Source organism: Elephantulus edwardii, unplaced genomic scaffold (genome assembly GCF_000299155.1).
Source record: "Elephantulus edwardii isolate Elephantulus edwardi_28Jun2011 unplaced genomic scaffold, EleEdw1.0 scaffold00073, whole genome shotgun sequence".
NCBI lineage: Eukaryota > Metazoa > Chordata > Mammalia > Macroscelidea > Macroscelididae > Elephantulus > Elephantulus edwardii.
The window spans coordinates 13,560,264-13,585,855 of NW_006399823.1; the positions used below are offsets into that span (position 1 = coordinate 13,560,264).

General features: G+C 36.6%; 1 protein-coding gene across 12 annotated transcripts in view; it reads left to right on the forward strand.

The window, feature by feature from the left end:
• Nucleotides 1-25,592, forward strand: part of PARD3 (par-3 family cell polarity regulator) — an 869,174-nt gene that overhangs the window by 389,449 nt on the left and 454,133 nt on the right. For all 12 annotated transcript variants that reach the window (XM_006888934.1, XM_006888940.1, XM_006888941.1 and 9 more), the window contains exon 4: nucleotides 3,871-4,049. In XM_006888934.1, the coding sequence (XP_006888996.1) occupies nucleotides 3,871-4,049 (179 nt within the window). The remainder of the gene's footprint in view (nucleotides 1-3,870; nucleotides 4,050-25,592) is intronic.

Below are 25,592 nucleotides of genomic sequence, written 5' to 3' on the forward strand. Positions count from 1 at the left end.
AAGAGGAAGAGTCTTGAATATGCCATAGAAAGCCAAGAAAACAAATAGTTCCGTCTTGGAGGGGGTAAAATCAAGTTTCTTCTTGGACAATAGAATTTTAAAGCTCCGTCTCATGGACAGGAGGGACCAGTTTTTGGAGAAGGACATCATGTTTGGAAGGGTGGAGGGACAGCACAGGGGAGGAATACCCTGGATGAGATGGATGGATAGAGTAACTTGGACAATGGGGGTTGGTATGTCAGAATAGGTGAGACTGGCTCCATACAGGCAAGGGTTCAGAGTACATAGGGTTGCTATGAGTCACAGGTGACTCGACTGCACATGATAACAATAACAAGACTTTTTGCTAATGAAGTTCCTGAATTTGCTTTGGGATTAAAGATATTTTTATGTAGGGTGCTTTTTTGTTTGGTTGGTTTTTGTTTTTGTTTTTTTACAATAGTAGACACTGCTTTGGATCATTATCATATAACACAATCTTTTTTACTTATTTTTCAGACTCAACTTTAAAAGCTTTTCTTAGGAGTTAGTAGTGCTTCTTTTAGATTTTTAATTTTATTTTATTTTATTATTTTGTGTGCATGTACCGTCAAATCAGATCTGACTGGTACAGGGGGAGACTGTCCCTCCTTTTCCAGCAGAGCATCTGGTGGATTTGAACTGCATGCCTCTGGGATTGCAATGTCCTTTAAGATTTTTAAGAAAGGAAAACAGCTGCTGACATATTCAGAGTTGCTCAGCTACTGGATAATTAAAACACTCATGATAATGTCATGTGTGTCTGAGTGGAATTATGATCCATGAGGTTTTTGGGTTTGTTTGTTTGTTTGTTTGTTTTAAGTAGTTTTCTATGTCTTTTTTTCTGGGTGAATACTGACTTTCAACTTTTTAATTGGGAAAGGAGAGTTTGCACAACCCAGAGACTTGAACTGAATAAAGATCCTACTATGGTAAAGCAGTAGAGCCAGTGTCTGAATAAGTATTATAATCGTACAAAAGTTGATTTTTTTTCTTTCACCCACATTTATGCTACTTTTGTGATTGCTTTATTTTCTCTTTTCTTTTATGGTTCTGCAATATTTAATTTCCCACTGGCAGAACAATTTTGATATAGTAAGAACATTTATAGCATTAAACACATGAGTCCTTGAGGTATATTTTTGTGAACATGACCTGTTAGGTTGTCTTTGTAAGTCTTCTGGGGATTTTATTTTCTTGTGCAAATTAAGAACAGCAAGAGCTGTCACAGGTAACACACTTAAAAACTGGAAATTATACTCTATAATTTGCATGTTGTGTTTTACCCAACAAATTAAGATAACTGCCAACCATATTAAGTTTTCAACATTTTCCCATCTCCGGTCATGTTGGTCAGGCTCTATAATTGCTATCAAATTGTAATAATGGAGAAATAAAAATTATCTGAGGTATTAATATAGTTCATGTGCTTGTGCATAGGGTCGCTATGAGTTGCAGGCGACTTGACGGCACATAACAACAACAACAACAATAGTGTCTTTGTGTACACACTTATACACTCTATACATATCTATTACTCTATATTGCCAGGTGTAGCATATCAAGCATCTGTACTAAACTCATACACACTGATGCCTGGCAACTATGAATGATGTTTGAAAATGTTTCTCATCAAAGATTTAAAATAAGCTCAGCTTTTAAAAAAATTTTTATTAATTTTTTTTTAAATTCCATTCATTCATTGTTGCACTTTTCTCCCCATCTACCCCACTCCCATCCCCAGGTCACTCCTCTCCTTGAAAAGCAAAAGACAAGCTCCTTCATTGGTACACAATCCCTTCCCGCACCCCACACATCCCCACCCCCACCCCAAATATTCTCCTCTCTGCAACCCTCATTCCGGACTCTTATGATAATCATAATGCCCTAAAATATATTAATTTTAAACTATTCTCTTCCTCATTGGACTCACTGCAGTAAACATAATTTATCGTTTTTCTCAGTCCTACCCCTACCCCAATGTCAGCCTCATTCTACAACAGTGGCACCATATGAGTGAAATATCTCAGTCACAAAAGGACAAATAAGCTCTGCTTTTCACAAGAATAAATATTTACCTTTTATTCTTGTTTATGAAACCAGAATATTCTACACAAGGATTCTTAGGCTCAGTCTAACATACTTTGGACATGTTGTGAGAAGAGACCGGTCCTTAGAGAGGGACATCATGCTTGGGAGGGTGGAGGGACGGCGCAGGAGAGGAAGGCCCTTTATGAGGTGGATTGATTCAGTGACTGGGATAATTGGGATGGGAGTGTCAGAGACAGTGCGATTGACACAGGACAGAGCAGAGTTTAGGGCTGTTGTACATAGGGTCGCTATGAGTCGAAAGCGACTCAATGGCACATAACAACAACAACAACAACAATTTAATTAAAATTTTGTTTATGTCTAGAATCCCCCTCTGGATTGTTTTACATTCTTGAACAGTGAGACTTTTTGCTCATATTCTGAATATTGCATAACTCAACTCTGTAATTGAGGTGGAACCAACTCATAGCTGACCCTCCAGTGGGTTTTCAGAAAGTATAAATCACATGGGAGGAGACTGGACATCTTTCTCCCACAGATCAGCTGTTGAGTTGGAACTGCCTCCCTTTGAATTGGCAGTGCAGCTCCTTACCCGTTAGGTCAACATAGCTCCCGTTCCTCTCTTTGCTGTTTGCAGTTCTTGTTCTTCTCTTCTGTAACAGTGCCATCAAACAGGATATTCTTAATGTAAGGCTACAAATGCTTACCCGAGTCTGTGTTACTGATCTGTTACAGTGATTTAGTAACAAGTTCCTTTTCTTTAGGATTAGAGCTGCTATATTAGTCTCTTATGTGAAATTGTCTATGTGAGTGCATAGCAGGTATTGTTGGGAACTCTGGTGGTAGTCTGTGCTATGTGTTGCACTGGTAATTAAAAGATCATAGGTTCCACTCCACCAGTGGCTTCTAAGGGGATAGTTGGCCAATCTCGACTTCAGAAACCTGAGGGAAGGTTATCATGAGTTAGAATTGACTTGATGACTGTAGGTTTTATATCTCACTAGTGGGTAACTGTCAAGATTTCTTTTTTCTTACTCATATCCTAGTTTAGCAATTTCATTTCTCTTAAGGCTAAGAGAAAAGGGTTTTGTTGTTGTCCCACCCATCTTTTATGATAATACTTAAATTTGTGTATTTGGTGGGAATTTTATGGACTAATCAGATATTGTTTAAATTCTGTGATTTTAGCCTTCAGATACCACTTAAAAGTGGAGTTTGTTTTATTACTTAGGTTGCTATTTTTGTTATTATTATTAATAACATTAGCTTATTCAATTCTTACAAGTACTTTATAAAAGCAGTGCTTTTCTTTTATTTTTTTAATGGGAATGGATTAGAGAAAAGTTAATGATATTATCCAAAGCCACGTGAGTTAACAAGTGCTGGGCCTGGAATGCTGCCTTGCTTCCAGAACAGCTTACGCCCTTGAACTCTGATGGCTTAGGGAGTGAGGAGTTGTGTTGCCAACTCAAAGACAGTTACTTTGAATCTACCAACTCCATGAAAGAAAGATGGGCAGTCATGTCCTATATAATTTCCAACCTCTGGATACCTCCTGGAGGGTCACCTAAGAGACAGTTCCAACTTGATGGCATTGAGCAAACAAGCAATACCACGTCTACCAATCTCTTTGACCATAAACATTTTGAAAAACTAATTATATTTCTGTATAGAATATAGACTCACTATCACTTCCTCAATAATACTATTTAGAATTTATTTCATTCTTACATATGTGTTTAGACATTAGTGTCTATTTTTTTAACCATAGTGGATTTTTTTTTGTTTGTTTGTTTGTAGATATGCCTCTTCACGTCCGACGAAGCAGTGACCCAGCTTTAATTGGCCTCTCAACTTCTGTCAGTGATAATAATTTTTCCTCTGAAGAACCTTCACGGAAAAATCCCACACGCTGGTCCACAACAGCTGGTTTCCTCAAACAAAACACTGCTGGCAGCCCCAAAACCTGTGATAGGAAGGTAACCTCTTCCCTCTACTTCCTTCATCCCTATCTCCTGACTTATTGCCGTTGATGTTGAGTTTCACCAGTTGCCAACTTTATTACTTATACATCCTGACTCTGGCCCTTTGTATGTCTGCTTGTTGAAGTTTTACATGACAGTTCAAAAAGTCTCCCACATATAGGGAGCTTGGGCTTTCTGGTACAATACTGACAAAAAGTGTACAGGTAAATGAATGAAGTATTTATTCTTATTCTCTTCCCCTTTGTGTATATTTATACTTCTTTTCACTTTTTTGTACATTTTCTTTTTTTAATTTTATTATTTTTGTGTGTATACCATCAAATCGAATCTGACTGGTATAGCAGGAGATTGTCCCTCCTTCTCCAGCAGAGCATCTGGTGGATTCGAACCGTGTGCCTCTGGGATTACAGTGCAGCAGCTTCTTGCCACTAGTCCACCAGAGCTCCTTTATGTACATTTTCATGCATATTAATTTATATTTATATTAGTACCTTCACATTTTTTGTATAGTTATGCATGTACTAAAAATGTACAATTTCATGTACATTTTTCATTTCTGTGTGCATTTAATTTATCTTTCATTAATATAGTTGCTATTAATTTTTTCAATAGAGAAGTAGATAGGGAGCTTTGGTGGTCTAGTCTGTAGGGGGGTGTGCTATTATCCTAATGGCTATGCACGTTAATTTATTTTATAAATATTCACCCTAAAGTATACACCCTTTAAAATATTTTGTTTAACAGAATAGAGAGTGCAGAGAAAATGTGTCTGGTGCATACCCACAGTGCGGTTTTAGTGATGTCGTCCGTAGTAAGTGACTCTGCTAATCCAAAGGGTGCTCATCTCCAGTGATTTGAATCCACCAGCGGCTCCACCAGGGAAACGATGGGCAGTCTCTTCCTTTATGCTTCACAGCTTCAGAAACCCAATGGAGTCAGTTCCAATACAATGGCAATAATATACTCATAGAATCAAGAAATGGAAAGTTGTCTGGATGTTTCTTTTATGGACAGACCATAAAACAGAATTTTCTATATGCTTACTGAAATATTTGACACATTTCATAGCAAATATTGGTATTGCTTTGTAGGGTGCATTAAGGGAATAACAGAATTAAAGACTTTTTTTTTTAACTACTTGCTGTATGCTGTCAAATTGGATCCGACTGGCACAGGAGATTGCCCATCCTTTTCCAGTGACGCATCTGGTGGATTCGCACTGTGGCCTTTGTGATGGTAGCTCAGCTACTTGCCACTATGCCACCAGAGCTCCCTGGAATGAAAGACTTTTGAAGACTTGTGTCGCCCTACCTGTAATTTCTTCTAACTACCTAGCTGACAATTACATCTCCTCTGCATTCTCTTACTAAATGTAGCTATTCTGTCTAGGGTAGATAAAATTCCCTTCCTTAATCTCATTTATTTTTGTCTAAACATTTTTATTTTCAATTTGTTTTTATTGTTCTTTGTCTCTTATTTTTACAGTACCCTGTTGTTTTATCTGTTATACTTTTAGCCTTTTGCCAAAATGAGCCTTAAGTTGTGTTTGTTATTTTCATTACTAACTTTGTAGAGTTGATACTCAATAAACATTTACTGAGTAAATGAATAAGTATTTTAAATGCAGTCTGTATTTCAATCCAGTATATATAATTTTTTTTATTTTAACTTTTCTTTAAACTAGTTTGACTTGGGAGGAAAAATATATATGCAATATGAAAGTTTAAAATAGTATTCTAGGCAAAAGAGAGTATACTTATTTTTTGACTGTTAGGTTAAAGTTGATTTCTTAAAATATCTGGTTACATAGGTTTGAGGAGGAATCACATTGTGCTGCCATCTTCTTATAATTTAGTCATCTCTATCAATATCAATTATATGCAGGTTTGCTTAGGTTAATGTATATTTTTAACTTAAGTCATGTGATTACTGAATCCTAAAGGGAGCTCTGGTAGTATAGTTCATAAGGATAACTTGGTAACCCAAAGACCAACTCTGTCTGGTGGTTCAAATCCACCAGCTACGCTTTTGATGGCAATCTTCTGTGTGAATAACAGCTTTCGAAAACCCAATAGAAGGTCAACTCTGAGTCGATTCTGACTTGACACAAATGAGTTTGCTTTAACATTTAGTAGGCTATTTAAAGAAGCAGAATTCAGTTTATGAATATATTCTATCATGTTAATAATCCCAAACCTTCAAGCTGTTTCCTATCCGTAATGACACTATAGGACAGAGAGAACTGCCCCAGCGGGTTCCTTAGGCAATATGGAAGCCAACCTTTATGGAAACAGGCTGCTGCCTCTGTCTTTCCATTTGGCTGAAAAGTTTAAATCATTAGCACTTTGCTCAGCAAGCTGAGTACTTACCACTGCTTCATCAAGACGTCCCATTATAGTAGAGTCTATCTCACCCTTCATTGGGTATCCAAGGCTTTGAATTTTTACATAGGCGCTTTGGTAGATTAGTGTTAAGAATTTACGCTGTCAACCCAAAAGCAGTTGTTTCGAATCCACCAGCTGCTGTGCAGGAGAGAGATGGACCGTCTCCTCCTGTGTGACTCACAGCCTTTGAAAACCTGCTGGAGGATCAGCTGTGAGTCACTTCTGACTCAATGTTAGATAACAACAACAACAACAACAACAACTTTTGTCTGATTGCCCATCTTTAGCCTGAATCACATGGATTTGAACTTCTGACTTTTTGGTTCATAAGCCCTCTTGTTACACACTGTGACACAGTTGGTGTGATTAGAGATGCCAGTGAGCCAACTATGACTCATAGAAACCTTATAAATGACAGATCTGAACTTGCCATTTCCGGTGTCACCCTTACAATCTCTGTCATATTCAAGCCCATTGTGGCAGTGACTGTGTCACTGTGACACTGGTTACATTACCTCAAGTGAGAACTGCTTCACAGATGATGCTTCAGTGGGTTTCGAGAGGCAGTATATCACAGAAGAGATTGTCCATTCCCGCCCCCTCCAGCAACTGCTGGATTCCAACTACTAAGACACTAGAATTGCTTTATTATAATAGACCCCCAAACCAAGCAAACTTCTATCCAATTGATGACTTTGCATCTGGTGTTCAAGGCTGTAAGTCTTTATGGGGGAGACTAGCCACCTGGTGGATTCAAATGGGGCAATATTTTTATTAGGAGCCTGACATATTAATATTCTGACAAAGCCCCTTTATTAATAATTTTTGTTGTTGTTGTTGTGTGCCATCAAGTTAAGACAATCATAGTTGACCCTCAGCAGGTTTTCAGAGACAATACATCATACGGGAGTAGTTTGCACATCTTTCTCTTGTAGAGCAATTGGTGGATTTAAACTGTGTGCCTTTGGGTTGACAGTTCACTTCCTTACCCCTAAGACACCAGAGTGCTGTTATTCACAGTGTTGTTGTTGTGTACCGTAGCATCAGAACTGACCCTTAGTTGACCATCCAGCGGGTTTTCAGAGGCAATTAATTGCATGGGAGGAGATTGCGGTGGCCTTGAACCACATGCCTTTGGGATTGCAGCGCAGTTTCTTGCCACTAGAATACCATTCACTGTAGACCTTCTTAATCAGATATTCATAAGCCTATGCAGGGATTTTTTTTTTGAACCATTTGTTCCTTTTTATAAAGATATTTTAATTAGTTCAGGGAGTGTAAAAGAAGTTATTATGGTAATTAGCATTTTCTTTTCTAACTCCTTTAATATCTTGGATGTGTTAGTCTGCAGGTAGACCTATGGTGGCTATTTTATACATAAACTGACTTACTATGTAAAAATCCACATTTTACTGTGAGGTTTTGAAGAACGAGTCCTCTGCCGAGCCTGGAGGACTTTGAGACCGTTACTCACCCGTGGCCTGCGTCTGCTGCAGTGGGAGAGGCGAGTAAGTGGTGTGTTGAACAGCAGAGACACAGCAGTGGCTGCCATGCAGGGATCCGGAATCCTTACATGTTGGTCTAGACACTAGGACACTGTACAAGGTGTCTTCAGACTTGTTTCTCATTACCGGTGAAGCTGAATACTTCTGAATACCACTTCAGAAAATCATATGGACTGCACAGGCATGTTTACTGGTATCAGAACCCTGCACTGATCTAGACTGTTAAAAAATTTATTGTTATGAGCCGCTGAGTTGTGATTGACTTATAACTGACCCTGTAGGAGGTTTCAGAGACTGTCAATTGCACTGAAAAGAGATTGCCCGTCGTTCTCCAGTGGAGCAGCAGGTGGATTTGATCCGCCTGCTTCTGGATTATTAGTGCAACTCTTGGCCACTTCACCAGAGTTTCCTCATAAATTAAAGCAATTAAGCGATCTGAAACACTAACTGGAACAGGAACATTTTATGAGTTGCAGGCTTAGAATGGGAGATTTGGAAGAGATGTACTGAGCTCCATCTGGGACTCTTGGGTGCCAGTGGATGAGGGATAGTGACACACATTTGGAGCAGCTTGATCGGCCACCATCTTCCAGCCACCGTTGTTGTCAACCCAGAAGATTTGGTTGCTATGTGACATGCATACTGCTTTTGTTTTCTGAGTAGATTACATTTCTAACAGTGCTTCAACTTACCACTTTTCCTGTTTTAAGTTCTCCAGTTCACCTGCATATTAAAAATTTGTTTCTGTTCTTCTGTTCCTTCTTTAACCGTGACTGAAAGAGACTGAACCAGTTTGCAGCTCCGACTGACCTTAACATCCTTCGAAAATTCCCATTTTATAACCTCAATTAAAATCGTACCATATAGTCAGTTCTGACGGGCAGCATCCAATTTACTTCCAGAACCTTATCTGCAGGAACACTCTGGGAAGTTTAGCTCTCGCTTTCTGCCCCCCGCAGACCTGGGAGACACACTCAGAGAAAGCGGAAATGCCCATTGCTAATTAACTACAGCCAACTCTCTGACTTCTAAATAATTTTTCTTTGTCATTAATAAAAGGAAAAAATTGAGAAACTCCAACAGAAGATTTGAATCAATAAATGAAATAGAAAGAAAATGAAATTATAATTCTAAAATGTAGCAGTAACTAGTATTAAAATGTTGGTGACTACACACATATGTAGAGGTTGATTCCTAGAATATGTCTGCATATTTCAATGTTGGTTATCACTTTGTATTTTATAATATTTGGGGGATCCTCTTTTTTGTTTTGCTTGTATTTGAAAATATTTTTTTAATGAAAGCAGACAATTCTAGCTTGTGCATTATCATTCTTCTACTATTGCATATTATTTTCTTTCCCGCCCTAAAAGAAATAGCACCCCTTTGAGACAACCTTGAATATATTTTTATTTATTTTCATAAACTCATATTCACCATGCTGTGTCTGTATTTGGAGTGGTATCAAACATAACCAAAGACATCCCCTCTTCACATTGGAGGGATTTTTATCTGCATGTATCATGCACACATCTAGATGAAATTACATTCACATACAATACATGCAAGGAGCAATGTGCACTGAATTAGCCCTTATACTTCCCTCTAGTTTATATCACAAATACTAATTTACTAAGCTTGCTGACTAGTTTTAGTCATTTTTTGTTTTAATCTAGATTTTGAAATGATTTTGTATGTCATTAAGATACTATTGTATTTTCTGTATAAAATGTCTTTAGTTTTAGTATTTGGGCGGTCTGCTTGGAAAGAAAAGATGTGATGAGGCGTACATAATGTTGTATTTATTTATTTAAATTGTATCCATTAGAGTTTACCTGTATTAATAGTTCAGGATATCATAAATTCACATTGGTTTAGGTAATTTTTTAAATATACACATGGAAGTAAATTAGTGGAGAGCTCATATCCTTATGGTTTATTGATTGCTAATGGTTTAAAGGGACAGGTAAGATAGATTTGATGCAGTGACTCTGGAAAAAGGCTCTATTGTATAGAGGATGAAAAGATGCTGCAAAAATAGACAGGATTCAGATCTGTTGTTTATAACATCGCTGTGAGTTGTATGTTACTTCATGGCACCCAACAACAACAATGCTTCAGATAAATGAACATTCTTGAAAACCTCATCTACACAATTTAGTGTATCTTCTTTGTAATGGAATAAGCAGAATAAGCACTTTTAAAAAATTTTATTAAAAAAAACCCCAAAGATGGAAACCTTATTTCTGAGCCTAGAAGTTACATTCTGATAAGGGGAAGGCCTGACAGGCTGGACTCTCTCCTATGATTTAGAATCACTGAGAATTGGAGTCTTTCGAGTTAGAATACAGATAATATCTCATTCTACTGTTAAGTTTTAAGAAAAGAGTTTGTTGCACTACTGAGCTAGCAGAGAACGTGGAGAGGCCCACTGTTCTGTGGGCTCTTGGATTTCTTAAACGTTTTTATACATGCATTTGAGAGGGCAACTATAGCAGGCAATGAATCCTTAGTTTATTTCTCAGTGCTCCGTGGTATATTAACTCATTGCTGGTTTTTAGCATTTTGAGGCTTCCTGTCTTTCCCCACTATTTTGGGAACAATTTGCACTTAATCTGTGTGAAAAGTGTCTTTCAAGAAGGCAGTTTTCATTTGAGATTTATAAATGGTTAATATTTCATCTTAGAGGAAAAATGATTTCAAGCAGTGCGAATACTTAAATCATCTGTGCCACCTCTTTGGTCATCCCTATTAAGTCAGTGTCATTGGGAATAAAGAGGCAGACTAGACTGTACTGTGAGAGTTAGTTATTGATTCATTCTCTAAAGAAAAGTGTCATAAGTCACTTAACTAGAATCAGCCCACCATGACATTCCAAAGAGGCAGCCTTTGTACTTTTACTGTGCAACTGGTGTGAGCCTCTGAATAATGACAGAAGAGATGTTACTTTAAAAAGTTACAATTTTTCTTTCCCCTCACTCCCCAATAAAATTAAAATGGGAAGATTTTATTTAAGATTCATATCTGTACTAGTTTCCACATTCTTACCTGTTCAGGAGTGGAGGATGAAAGTGCTAAGAGAATGTACTGCATTGGCATCATTAGCTTTTCTTTCCCCCCCTTGGAATGTTTCTTGTGCCCTGGGTTTACTATTTCTGTTTAGTTGCTTGGCACATTTGGGCTCTTTCCAACACCTCGGACACATTCAGACTGTTGGAAGAGTTGCTTTCTTCCTTATGTGTTTGTCCTTTCTTGTTCTATTTCCATAAGAATAAGGTGTGATCTTGTTTCTTCTCACGTTAGAAGATGATTTTAAAAGTATTTCTTTTCCTACATTGTAAGGTTCCCCAAGAAATATTTTCCTCATAATCTACTTGTTTTTTTGCGTTTATGAGGTAATGGAAAAGATATAGGCACAGATTTACCTGTGAATTACTTCTGAATATAAAGGTACCTTTCGAATCCTGAAGCTAGCATTATTGACATTTTGGTGTATTGACCTAAGATAGTCTTCTGTGCACACAGTGATGGTTAGTACCTTTATTTTCAGTCAGGAAATCAGCCAATAAGTATTGTTTAACTTACTACAATTTTCTCTATATTATATTTGAGAGCATTTTTGCTCTAGCTCATAAATATTGAGTTTGCATAATATACTATCATGTACTGATTATCTTGTACTTGGTGTTTATTAGCTTTATTTAATCATTTTCTGTTGTCTGACATTTGTATTTTTGTCAGTCTTCTGCTCTTACATGTAACCTTTACAAGTGCTCTTCAGTGAATAGCCTTACATATCAACTTATGATGATATTTTTAATAACTTCGTTAGGATAGATATTTGATGTGGAATTATTTGATTAAGGAGATGAAAATTTTTACAGCTCTTGGTAATTCTTTCTCATAAACTCATGAATAATAAGGTGGAAAGTCATTGCGATGGCTAAAACACTGAAAATTCGTAGTTAGGGTGAGGCTGGGGGAGAGCTTGCAGGATGGAGAAGTCAGAGGAGCTACCTGGTGCTGTCCGTGACTTCCAGAGTCCGCTGACATAGCCTATGGCCAACAGATTCTATTTGGGCCACAAAATTATGTGTCTTCTTTTAAAAGAAAAACACACATCCTCTCATAAACATCTCTTTTCCCAGTTAAGGAATTTTGTGTACATTTCTTTGGATGATCTCAGGTGATTTTGATATAATTTTTTTCCCCTAAAGAATCATTGGGGGTGGGGGTAATAATTATTGACCAGGTTGGCAGAGGACCATGTGCATATATAACTGTTAAAAGAGGACAGCTAGAACAGCTGTAATTATTTTAAGAAGCTTTTCTTGTAGGCTGATGCGTTTATCAGAGTACAGTCTAATTTGGATCAGTTACTGTTGGTGTATCTTTTACTTCTCTTCACATTTTTCATTCTACAAGTTTATCATTTCAAGTAAAAGTCAGGTAAAATGAATTTGAATTTGTATAGAGTATCACAACAACCTGTTGAGACAATGGATACTTCCTAACAGTGCAAAAGTCCAATTGGAAATAGTTTTCTGTAAAAGAACTTGGACAAATCAGTGATCAAGTCACTTCTTGTCTGAATCCCTCCTCATAGACAATTGTGCATTTATACACATAGTTAGGATACCTCATTTTCAGTATGACATGTGAGGGGAGCAATGCTTATTGATACACAAAGACACCTGAAAAATTTCTATTCTCTGTTTTTTTGAGGCAGAATTTTTATTTTCCCCAGTTGCTAAAGAGAATTGATGCCTTTGAACTGTGGTGGTGGAGAAGAGTGTTGAATATACTACGGACTGCTAGGAGAACAAACAGGTTCGTCCTGGAGAGGGTGAGACCAGGCTGCTCCTTGGAGGCAAGGATTCTGAAGCTTCGTTTAGCATACTTTGGACATGCTGCAAGGCAAGACCAGCAATTAGACTAGGTTTGACCAAATCAAAGAGAATTATAGCCTCGCCTAGTTGGCATATTCGATCAACTTATTTTTTCCACATGCAGTGCACCCATGTAAGTAATGCTCACACACACGTGTAATGGGTGAAGCTGGCAAACTTCTGCAAAATAAATTCTGGCAAAATAACCTCCTCTCCACATGGCTTGTGATATTTCCAGAAGTGAATTTTAGCCTCGTGCATCCTCATTTGATAGAAAACATTTGTATTGATCATATTTGTGTAATAAAGATAAAATCATGGTCAAGAAGTCATGGGGTGAGTTTAGGACTTGCCCACTAATTAGAAAATGAACAGTTGAAACTCTCCACTTGCTCTGGAGTCATTTGCATTCTGTCCTGAAAGCAGTGGAACTCTTTGGCTGACTTGTGCCCAGGTTCTTTGTGCAGGAGAGGATGGACGGCTATGCCCATGGCTGCTGTGGCCCCAAGTTTGCCCTATGCGGCAGAGAGGCTTTTTCATTCGCATTCCTGGTACCTCTGACACTGATCATGGTCAGTACAGGTGTAGGTGCCTACTGTCCTGGTCAGTTGGACCAATCACATCCTAGTGAGGGATGTGTGACCCTCTCTGACCACGCCTTTAATCCTTGCTCTCTAGCAGTTGCCCTCCTGGGACATGCAGCTAGCCAGGTAGAATGTGCATGGTTAGGGTGTGATGGCCTCACTTAGCTGAATGGCTTTTGTGGCCCTTGGTACATGGGCCTCCACATTTTGTGCGCCGAGGCTGGCCACTGTTGGACGGGCCTCCTCTAAGGTAGAATATGATTTCTTTCTGCGTTGGATAAGGTAGTTTGCAGAGCAGGAAAGAAATCCTATTGGGAGAGGGGCTACTGTAGCGACTCCAGGATAGGCTGGTAAGGATCTGTACTGGAGCCAAACTTCTGTGTCGATGGACAAGAGGAAGAGCTAGCATTAAACCTGATGTACAGGGGGGGACATTACATGGAGGTTATCAACATACAAAATATTGGTATGGTATATCTATGAAAATATGCAGGCCTGAATGGTATACAAAATATCTAATGGGTATGTTATTTTTGTAAAAGGATAATTACATGACTCAACACAAACTATTGTCGTTGAGTCAGAAGTGCCTTGTAGCTGACCCTCTGGAGGAGGCTATTCTCAGATAGTAAACCACAAGGGGGAAGAGTGTTCATCCTTCTCCACTGAGCACCTGGTGGAAACAAACCACCAGAGACCTATCACCTTTGGGTGAACAGCACAACTTCCTGTAGTGTAGGCCACCAGAGTGCCCTTGAAGAAAACGGTTTTTATTATGTGTCTTTGTGAACCAAGCATAGCTGCCTGCCAGTTGCAGGAGTCTTTCAAATCTCAAAGGATGAGCTTAGCTAGTTCTTTAAAACGACGTGTTTCCTCTGTTAGAGGCCTATAGCTGTGTTTAATTTTCTGCAGCATTAGCTTCAAGGGAGACCCAGCTGAGACCTAGATCTTAGGCTGTTCTGCTGAAACATTTGTATTTTCTGTTAAAGGTCTCGAAACCGCTAAATGTCACCCTTCTGTTTTGCATATTAAAAGATCTTAATTTGAATGCAGTGCATTTTTGTTCTTTCAATAAGTGATGGTTATAATCATTTCTACAATAGCCCAAATTCAAGTGCCAGGCTTACCTAGCCTGAGTTGTTAATAAGCTTCACAAGGCTCATTTCTTTCCGTACTACATTTAGAAATATAATCTGTCTTCACATGCCTTAAATATTGTAATTTGTGTTCAAAGTTATAAAATCTTAAGTTGCTATTGAAAAAGTTTTATTTGAGCCTGGATGTGATATTTTTAGAGTCACAAACCACTCCAGGAATATAAATCCAAGGTAATGTCAGAATCATTTTTGAATGCTCTCAAAGTTACTTATAATTTCGAGGGAAATGAATACATTAACACCTGTTTCTTGACTTATGGGGAACGTCTGGGAATTGCATTGCCTAAATGATTAAATCAGACAAAAATGCACATGGTAAAAGATGCTAGCCTCATCTCGTCTTTTAAAGTTGTTTTCTATTTTTAATTGTTGTAGCTTATACACCTATATCTTTCAAGTTATGGGGTTGGAACTTGTGGCTTCAAGTCCTGTGCTTAACAAGAATAGTGTAAGATGGAATTGCTTCAGACTAGAGCATCTGGTGTTTTTTTTTGGATGTTCTAGTTTTGAGCAGCCTGGGTTTTAATCTGCATGTGTTCCAGGTGCTGTTATGTTCTAGAGCTGCCTTGGGAAAAATGTGTTTCAGTCATGTCCTTACTCTCCTCCCAACCCACTCAACTTTGGTAGACACAGTCTCTGTATATTCCTTCTCCAAACTAGCTCTGGTTTTGAAGTTATTATATTTTCATGGAATTTCAACGCCAAGTTGTTTTGTCTACTTGCATATCTCAAGCATTATACTTGGTGAGTTCTATAGTAGAACTGATTTAACCACCCTCTGAAGTCAAGGCTGTTATTATTATTATTATTATAATTATTATTAGTGAATAGATGAAGCTGTTGAGCTTAAAGAAGTCATCTAACAGTTAAACCAGTGCTCAAATGATAGCTGTGTTATGAACTGAGATAGCCCAGTGTCAAAACCTGTGATCTCAACAAGTTTGCCAACCACTTCCCAACATACTTGGATGAGTCATATAAGGGCAAATGTTCATTTAGTTGAATATTTTGAAGTGTAGACTTTATACCTACTTTATCTTATAAATTTGTTCTAAATTTTTCTGTTAAAGAATCTTTAGAATGCTATGAAAATAATGAGCATTTATTTATCAGAATTAAAATTATCCTTAAAAACCTCACCAAGTCTGTAATATATCTTGACATCTGAGCCTTAATTAAAGAGCTGCTCTTATCTGTAGCACTACTGATAATCTAGCTATATTAAACAGTCCTCATTTTCCTCGTCAGTTATATGTTTGTCTATTTTTGCAAATCTTTCCAGTTATTATAATTAAAAAGAATGACACCCTATGCCTGTTTAGATTTGTGTATGTTACTTAAAACAACTAAATAACAACAAAATAAATGATGATATTAAATTATTTTGGGAATTATCATAAAAAATTAAAGAAATATCTGTGAGTCTATACTGAAGTAAATGAATTATTGAATCAATATATAAATGAGAGAGAAAGAGCAAATCTTCCCTGTAGAAGAAGTTTTTGTGATATAGGTACTGTTTCCTAATCAAGTATTTGAAGTTTATGTCCAACTTCTCTTGAGTGTTGGCTGGTTTTAGTGATTTTTTTTTCTAGAGAAAGGAACCTGTAATATTATAAGTAACTTTATAAAGGAGAAATCTGGCAGATAGCACCTATACCAGGTAATCAAAGTTAACATCACCAGTGATGACTCATGTTGAGTGATACGTCATATTCCTGATCTGCTACAACATGATTTGATATGATGTGATGAGAAGGACATGTCACCTCAATTTTTGTTGCATCCACTCTATCACATAGTGACTCTAAGTAGAACAGTTTGAAGCTTTAATCTTCCTGAAAGGCCCACTTTAATAATAAAAAAGAAAGTCAGACAAATCAAAATAGGGAGATAGTCTGTGAAATACCTGACCAGTATTTTTCAAGTGTGTCAGTGACGGTGAGGTTGGCTTAGCATATGGCAAGGTTCAGAACCATTCTTCATAGTATTGCAATGAGTCATAGTTGACTCAACAGCACAGAACAGTAATTTTTAAGTAATTTTAAAAAAATAATATTCTGGTCCTGAAAAACAAAACAAGGGCAGGTGGAGAACTGTCAGAGATCAAAGATCTAAGAAGATATTTGTACTAAATGCAAGTTGGTAGCCTGTATTTGAACTTGGCACAAAATGAGAGATTGGTGAAAACGCTAGGGAAATGTAAGCATTCTATAGCTCCGCTTGTAGCATTGTACCAATGTTAATTTTTTTTTTTAAGAATATATGGTAGTTTTGTAAGATACAGTGCTAAGATAATACAAATGGTTATATGCTTAGCTGCTAACTGAAAGATTGACCCACAGGCATCTTGACAGAAAAGCCTGCTGTTCAACTTCCGAAAGATCAATCATTGAAAACCATATGGAGCATAGGTTTACTAAGATACATGTCAGGTTACCAGGAGTCTGAATTGATTCTATGGTAAACGGTATTTTTAGATGGCTCCTGACACATTGTTATTGTCATTTTAACAAATGACCACGCTTGGTCATTTGTTCAAAAATACAGATTTTCAATTCAGAAATGAATTCTATTACAGTTTCTTCAACCTACTTTTATTACTTATTGGTTAGTGGTGTGGCCTGCCCTCTCACACATCAGTCTGAGTTTAGGAAATGCACACTAATTTTAAATGTTCTGTGTTCTAAAGTTTTATATGCCTACTTTAGTGTTCAAATTTGTTGGACTATCTTGATGGAGCCATTGTTTATTTCTGTTGAGTAATTTTGGTTTTCAAGGTGAAGTGCTTTAAAGATTCTGAAATACAGTCTCTAAATTTCTAATTTTTTTCTTCATTATTTGGGAGCAAAAAAATATTCTTTTCATGTTCACAGAACAGGCATTTGTTACTGATGAGGTTGTAGAGAGGTTTTGAACCTTGATTTCATTATATTAGTTACTTCCTGTATAGGAATAGAATTCTTCAGAAAAGTCATTATTATCATGTAAGAGGCAGTAGATAAAATGGTTAGTGAAAACAGACTTCCCTCTGGATTTTCAAAACATATCTATGGGAATAGTTTATCTAAGAAGGTAATTTCATAATGAAAAGGAATCATTTGAGACAATTAAGCTTTGGATTGTAACTGGGTACATCATTCAGTTATTTTACTAACCCTTTTGATCCGTAGAAATTATTGTGGAATAAGAAAATACAAGCAGGAAATATACAAGTCATACTTACACTGTTGTTTTCTACCTTTGAGTTGGAACCAACTCATAGAGATGATCAGCCTTACCCCTATGGATTAGCTACTTTTAATGTAAGTGTTTAGATTGCTAAATTTTCATTAATTTCTCTAAACATTTATATAAATATTAAAAAATAAGGTGACAGTATTTAGGAAAATAATTATAAAGGCTTTATGCTGCCATTTTGGTAAGGTATAAGAGTGTAGGCATTTTAGAATTAGGCAATTCAAAGTGTTTTACTTTTTTCCCTTCTTTCTCCAGCATCTGTTCTTTTCCTGTCTTGGGATTGTGCTAAGTGCTCTTTAAACAAAATGCTATAGCTGCTTTTAATTTTAGTTTTCAGATAAAAACTTGTAGAGTTGTGTATTTTTGAAAGAATGGAAATGTGGATGAGTAATTTCTTGCCTTCAAAACAAGAGATGTGCAACATTTTCTGAAATGTCTTAAAATTTTTCCAAATGTAAATTTGTTTTTCAAAGTCAAGCAGTATTCATCAAATGTTGCTCTTGTTTCTTCATTGTAGTTTAAAAAAATAAATTAGGCTCTTTACAATTTGATCTGATTGGAAGTATATATTTTTTCCCCTAAAGTGCTTATCCTCATGTTAAGGAGGATAGGTTAAAAGTGATAGTTTTGTTTTCACTGTTCCTGTCTTTACTGACTGTGAAATTAGTAATGCATGTCATCCTAGGGTTCCTGGGTGACACTTGGCTGCCCAGTGAAAAAGTGGATATTTTAGTCTACCTCTAGCTATTACAGAAGAAAGACTAAGAAATCTGGCTTCTGAAAAGTCATTGAAAACTCTGTGGAAAACAATTCTGCTCAGACATGTTTGGGTTGCTGTGAATTAGAATTGTCTCAAGAGCAAGTTGCTTGGCCATAGGAGAATAAAGTGACCATCTTGGTTGTTATGAAGTCTAGAGGAAATAGGAATCTGCTGTTACTGCCAGTCATCTTCTTGCTTTCAGAATCCAAGAGAAAATAGCATTGCGTTTACACTTTGGAAAAAAGAAGTAGAATTCCCTTTTCATTTACCTCTTTCTCCTAAACTTTTCACAGGATAAAAAAGATAAACCAGTTATTCCTAGAAATAGACATTGTATTTCAGAACAATTTGAGAGCAAGGGAGCTCTGGTGGCTTAGGGGCAACGAGGTTCACTCCCATCCTGCAGGCTTAGGGTTAGATTTGAATCTACCAGGTGCTCCCTGGTGAAGGAGGGGCGCTCTCCTCCTGTGCTAGTAGGATCCAGTTCACTGGCACACAACAAGGAAAAAAAAACAACAAACTACCAAAACAAAACTAAAAAATAAACAAACATGACACCAAAGACATGCTCACAAAGAGGAAGGAAAAAACCCTCTAAACAACAACAACAACAACAAAAACAATTTTAGAGCAAACATTTTACTCATGATTTTTCTTTTAGTTAGTAGTATTTATCTGTAAAGTAATGTGAATGTGAATATGTGATCATGGTTTTTGTTCTGCTTTCCATCAAAGAAGTTAGATAATTCTTTTGGGAAGACATTGTGTATAGAAATGACTGGATATCCTGGTTATGATTGTTGCTGTGTGCTGTTGAGTTAGAGTCAACCTGTAGCTGACCCTCCAGTGGGTTTCCGTAGGCAGTAAATCTCTTGGGAGGGGATTACCCATCCTCTCTTGTGGAACAAGATGGATTCAACCTCTTTGGGAGTACAGCACAGTTTCTTACCACTAGGCCACCAGTGTTGCCCTGTTACTGGTTGGCTAGAGCCTAAGAGGTTTAAAATCTGATGACTTGGGAACTTATCACTGAAGTAGATAAATACAACAATGGGAGGTAGATGGTTACACCAGCCTCCACCTTTATATCTTCTCATGACCATTTACTGTAGACAATAGGAAGATATGATACATCTTCTCTTTTTCATTCCAGCTTTATTCTGAATCTGCAGAATTGGGTTAGAGATACTAGAACAATTGCATCACACATATTGTCTGAATAAGGTTGAATTTACCAATTTTCTCTTCTTAATTTGTTTGGTTTAACTCCAATATGAGACTTTGGGTTTCTGGGAAATCTCTGTTCTGGTTGTGACCTCTGTAAATGACTTTTATGTATTTCCCTATGTCTCCTTGAGGGATTTTGACCTGCCCTTTTTCATGTTGGATATCCTATATTCCTATCCTGGTATAGATCCACCTTCTTGGGCTTGTTTTTCTCATTAAATATTAAGACTGTTAGAAAAGATGGAAAATGTTATCCTTCTGTTTTTGTCAACATATCTACCTGGAGAGTTTTCTGTGTGACAGAAAATTAATTTGAAAATTAATTGTAATTCTTCAAGTGTTCTTCTGTGAGTTCTGACATGCCTATTTTTTCTGATATATTCAGCATTCTCAAATTTCTCACTGATCTAAATGTACTTTAATGATCTGGAAACCATTGAACATGGATCATAAGTACTGAGAAAAACATGAGTTATAGTTCAGAATTTTTAGCCCAGAATAAGTTTTAAAAACTAATATATAATTCTTTGACATCTCTTAGGAAGCAAAGATGCCTCATAACATTTGAAGTTGGAAGTGCTATAAGATTTTATTTTGTACATTAATAAGAAACAAAATGTACTTAGATAAATTATTTTTAGATTTTTTTTTTTTACTAATGTACACTGCAAAACTAAGGTCAGTTTAGAAAGCAAATTGAAATAGGACTTTTAAAAGAAGATGTTTGTTTCTTGTGAAACATGAGTGCATGAAGCACAATCATAGATATCCCAGCATTCAAAATGCTTAGATTTTACCCTTTCATGTTTAACAATGTTCAGAAGTTGCAGTGTCAATATGATTGAGGTCTCTTGGTGCACATTCATTCTATCTCCATTTCATAGATAATGTTTGTAACAACTGATCTTACTGACATATTTACCAAAATAGATGAATTTTCTCTCTCACATGTTGTAGTTACGCTCAGTTTTATAAACACATCAGTCCTCTTTTGCCTTACTTCCCCAGTATTAATAGTTGTTGAGAGTTTAAAATAACCGAACATCATAAAGTAAATGAAGATGCACCTACATAGGCACTTCTATTTATGTTCATTTTTATACTGGGTACTGAGTGAATTGCCAGAGTTATATCTAGAACATTAAGCATTACGTGTAAGAATTTGGATGTTACTGGCTGAGTTTTGCTCTCCCAAGTATAGATTGCACATCCTTTCCCTTGCTTTGGGATTATTATCCGATTTGGAAGTGTTGTTGATTGTAGTTGAGTTGAGCATGACTCAGAGAGACCCTATGAAGAAAAGATCTAAAGCCTTTCCAAAACTCATAGTTTCTCAAAATTCATAGAGTTTCCAGAGTTATGTTGTTTAGGAAGTGGATGCCACTCCTGCTTCCAATTTGGGAATAGAATGGTTTTTTGGTTGTTGTTGTTATTTTAATGAAAGAGTGAATTTTAGGCAGGTCTTCAGTGGATCTAAAAGAGATTAAAGAAGCCAAGACAGAGGAGTCATGTCATGTGAAGCTCACTGAGGAACAAAGCCCTTACCATGGAGCGAACAGAAGAAAAGGCTTTCCTTAGAGCCAGCACCCTGCTTTCACATGTCTAGCATCTGAAATTGTGAGAAAATAATTTTCTGTTTGTTTGAGCCATAGACTTGTATATATAATAGCACTGTAGACAACCATAACAACATATTGACAACAAAGGCAATAGATTTCACATAATGATTTTTTCATTTATTACACTGCAATGTAGTCCCATGCCTGGGTTGAGTACTGATGACTCCTTTGTGTGGAATAAAATCTCGTATTTATTATGTTTTTAATATACTTTAATAAAACTGTAATTGGTATTGTGTGCCAGGGAGCTCTGGTGTCCTAGTGGAAGGAATCTCTGCTGCAATGCCAAAGGCATGCAGTTCGAATCAACCCCACGGGGGAAGGATGGGCAATCTCCTCCTATGCGATTCACTGCCTTTGAAAAACTCACCAGCGGGCCAACTGTAGGTCAGTTCTGACTCAATGCTACACAACAACAACAACAAAAAACTCCATCAGATTGGATCTAACTCATAGCATTATCTAACAAAGTAGATCTGCCTCAAAAGGGTGTTCTAAGCTTTGAATCACAAATCTTTTGTTTAACAACTTGTATTACCAGGGCTCCTTAAACTGATGTTGTTAGGTGCTCACTAGCCAGCTCCGACTCATAGTAACCATATAACAAAACGAAACTCTGCCCGATCCTACCATCTTCACTGTCTCTTCTTTTCTTTAGCTCATTGTTGCAATCACTGAGTCAATCCCATTTGTGGAAGGTCTTCCTCCCTTTTGTTGAACCTTTTCTATTTATTATTTATTAATTTTTTTTTATTTTAATGAACATTTACAGAGATTTTGGATTTCCATTCATTCATTGTTGCACTTTTCTCCCTGCCCACCTCCACCCCCCATTTCACTCCTCTCCTTGAAAAGTAAAATTCCTTCATTGGTACACAATCCCCTCTTCCCCTCCCCTTTGCAACCTTCATTCTGGATTCTTGTTTATAACCATAATATCCAATCATATATCGCTTTTAAACTGTTTTCTCCTTCATCTGTTTCAATGCAGTATACAGAATTTATCCAGTTTTTCTCAGTCTCTTCCCAACTCTGATGTCAGTCCCATTCTACAACAGTGACACTATGCAGTATTTGTCCTTTTGTGACTGAGATATTTCACTCAGCATAATGTCCTCCAGGGTCACCCATTTTGAATAATATTGCTTGAGTTCCTTGTTGTTCAATGCAGCTAGTATTCCACTGCATAAATATACCACAGCTTCTCTATCCATTTGTTTGTTGATGGGTACTGAGTTGTTCCAACTCTTTGTTATTGTGAACAAAGCCACAATAAACATGGGTGTACATATATCTGCCTTGGTGGCAGTTACGGTTTCTCCCTATGCACATCTAAAAACTTTTCCAACAGAGTAAAAAGGAAAGCTACAGATGGGGGGGGCGGATATTTGGTAATGACATGTCAGATAAGGGACCCTTTGCTTTTCTAAGCTTGATGACTTCATGTCTTGACCCTCCTGATAAGTTGCCCAAAGTATGTGAGAAGCCATCTCCCTAGTTTTCCTTTTAAGAAGCACCCTAGCTGCACTTATTCTGAGATAGATTTGTTTGGGGTTTTTTTAGCCATCCACAGTATTGTGAAAGTTCATGGCCAGTATCACATTGCAGAGTTACCAATTCTTCTGTCTTCATTTACTATTTAGTTCTTGATCCTGCTGTTGGTTTGATTTCCCCCCCTCCCCACCCTGTGTGAGTAAATGTCTCCTCTTTATTTCTCTCTCTGGAGGATAATTTTAAGGTAAGAAAATTACATAAACAATAATCATACTTATAAACCACTTTTATGGCTATCAGCTTCTTATAACTGTTAGCCTTTGCATTGCTTCCATGGTCATACTCTGATATATAGTTATTGTCAAGGGACCTTGTCACCCAAAACATAGTCCTTGCCCACAGAAGGAGGATTCTGCTCTGTTGAATTGATAGAATGGTTACTTATAATTTTAGGAAGATTTAAGTAATGATTTTAAACCATAATTATTAATTTCATTTCAGTTTTATATTTCAGGCTAAATAGGCTGAAAATCGTTCTTAGGGTTTTTTTTTAAATGTTTATAATTTTGTCAAGATATCATGGAACAGAAAAGAAATTCTCTTTTTGACCACAGTTGCAGAGCTGAAGAATGTAAATGAAAAATCTTAGATACAAAATACTGGAAGTTAAATAATGCATCAGGGATGAACAAGTGAAATTGGTATGAACTTAGTGTTTAATATTTTGAAATTTGGCATGATTTCTCATTGCTTTTTAAAAAGGATTTGGGAATTTTTACTTTAAAGTGGAAATGTAGCTGGGTTTCCTGTGCTAACACTGAAAGGTTCGTTACTTCTGTAACATTCATGAAACAGACCTGTATTTTTGCAACACAGGGATATAGGCTTGCCAAGAAATCGGACCATCAGCTAAATAGCTGTTTCTAAGAGATAAAGCCTTGGAGTCCCAGCTTAACATGGCAAGAATAAGCTTCTATCCTAAGGCTTTGCGTAGGTTCTGGGTAGTTTCTTTTTACTGAATTGTAATTGACTTGGGAGGGGCAAGGGGAGTGAAGACACATACTTTCCTACACTGAAAGAGATTTATTCCATAAACACAGTATTGCTACCAGTGAGTGGCAAATTAATATGCATTTCCCAGCCTGGGTGGCTTTTTGACACCTGATGATGTGGCAGTACATTTAGATGATAAGGAAAATCCCTGATCACAGCAGTAACATCTGTTTTTTTCTGGCAAGAGGGAAAATTTCACACCCAGCACAAAACTGAGTGGCTGTTTGCGGCAGCCTCGTAAGTGGAGGATTAAAGTTAATTAAAAAGAGAGTGTAATTCCTTATGGTATTTTTCTTATGTAACCTTTTAGATAAAGTAGGAGAGTTTTATTGTACCAAATTATTTCTTGTCATTGGTGAGTTTTTTTGGGTTTGGTGTTTTTTGTAGGTTTTTTTTACTATCATTAAAATGCTGCATATTGAGACTATTGACAGGTTTATATAAAAATAAAGACATTGGTTTGATGATGAAATGAAGTAGGTTTAAAGCAATATTTTCCATTTCTTGTGACACTAACATGAAATGAACATATTAATAAGCATAAAATTTCATGAGATGGCTTTCCTTAGTTAGGTTTCCAATATAGGCAATGCAATTATAGATCCAATTTAAAATTGATGGCTTTTTTGGTGGACTACGGTTTGGTCCATAAAAGAATGTATAGGTTCTTGTTAGGTATTATTAAAATGACATTTTTAAAATTTTTTTTTTCTCTCCTAAGTAAACCAGTACAAAAAATTTATATTCATATAGCCAGTTTATTGAAGATGGGCCTTTTTATTATTTACTGGTGGCCCAATACATTGTAGCACTTCTTATAAAGTACCTTGTCAATAGCTATCAAATGTCTTTAAAATATTCATGCTTATCCTAAGATTTGTAAAATGACAGTCTTCTTAAAAAATCACTTACCAAAAATTTTGAAAAATATTTCATATTGAAGAACAACAGAATACATTAAATTTAACTGAAAACAGGAACTATTATAACTCTACACTAAACTAAAAAGTATACCCATTGTTATGATAGTTATTGACATTCTTACATCTGAAGTAAAGAGTCATAACGTTAAATTACTGCATGTTTTATAATTAACCCAAACTTGCGGGGCAGAATAGAGAAAAAGACATGTTGGAAAGGCTACTAAAATTTGCATAGTGCTGTCAATAAGATAATTCATATGAAAAATATGTATGAATTGTCAACTGGAAACTATTTTGTCCTGATAACTTTTAGTCAAATTACAATTAAAAACATGGGTTGTGTTTAATTTGTTTGCTCTTAAAGATAATACAAAATGAATAGGAATCACATAATAATAATAATGATAGTAGACAAATAAAGAAAGCATGTTGTTGTTGTTGTTAGGTGCTGTCGAGTCGTAGAAGACTCAGTGACCCTATGAACAAACGGCCTGAGCACTGTTCGTACATAGAGTTTCCGGAGGCAAGCCATTTAGGAAGTGGATGCTACTCCTGCTTCCAGTAAAGAAAGCATAGCAATTAGTATTATATTTCAGAAAGATTCTCATAATTGTTAATGACTTGTTGCTACATGTGACTGAACTTTTTATCTATAACAAATCAGTTAACATGTAGATTTATTTTTTTAAATTTTTAATAATT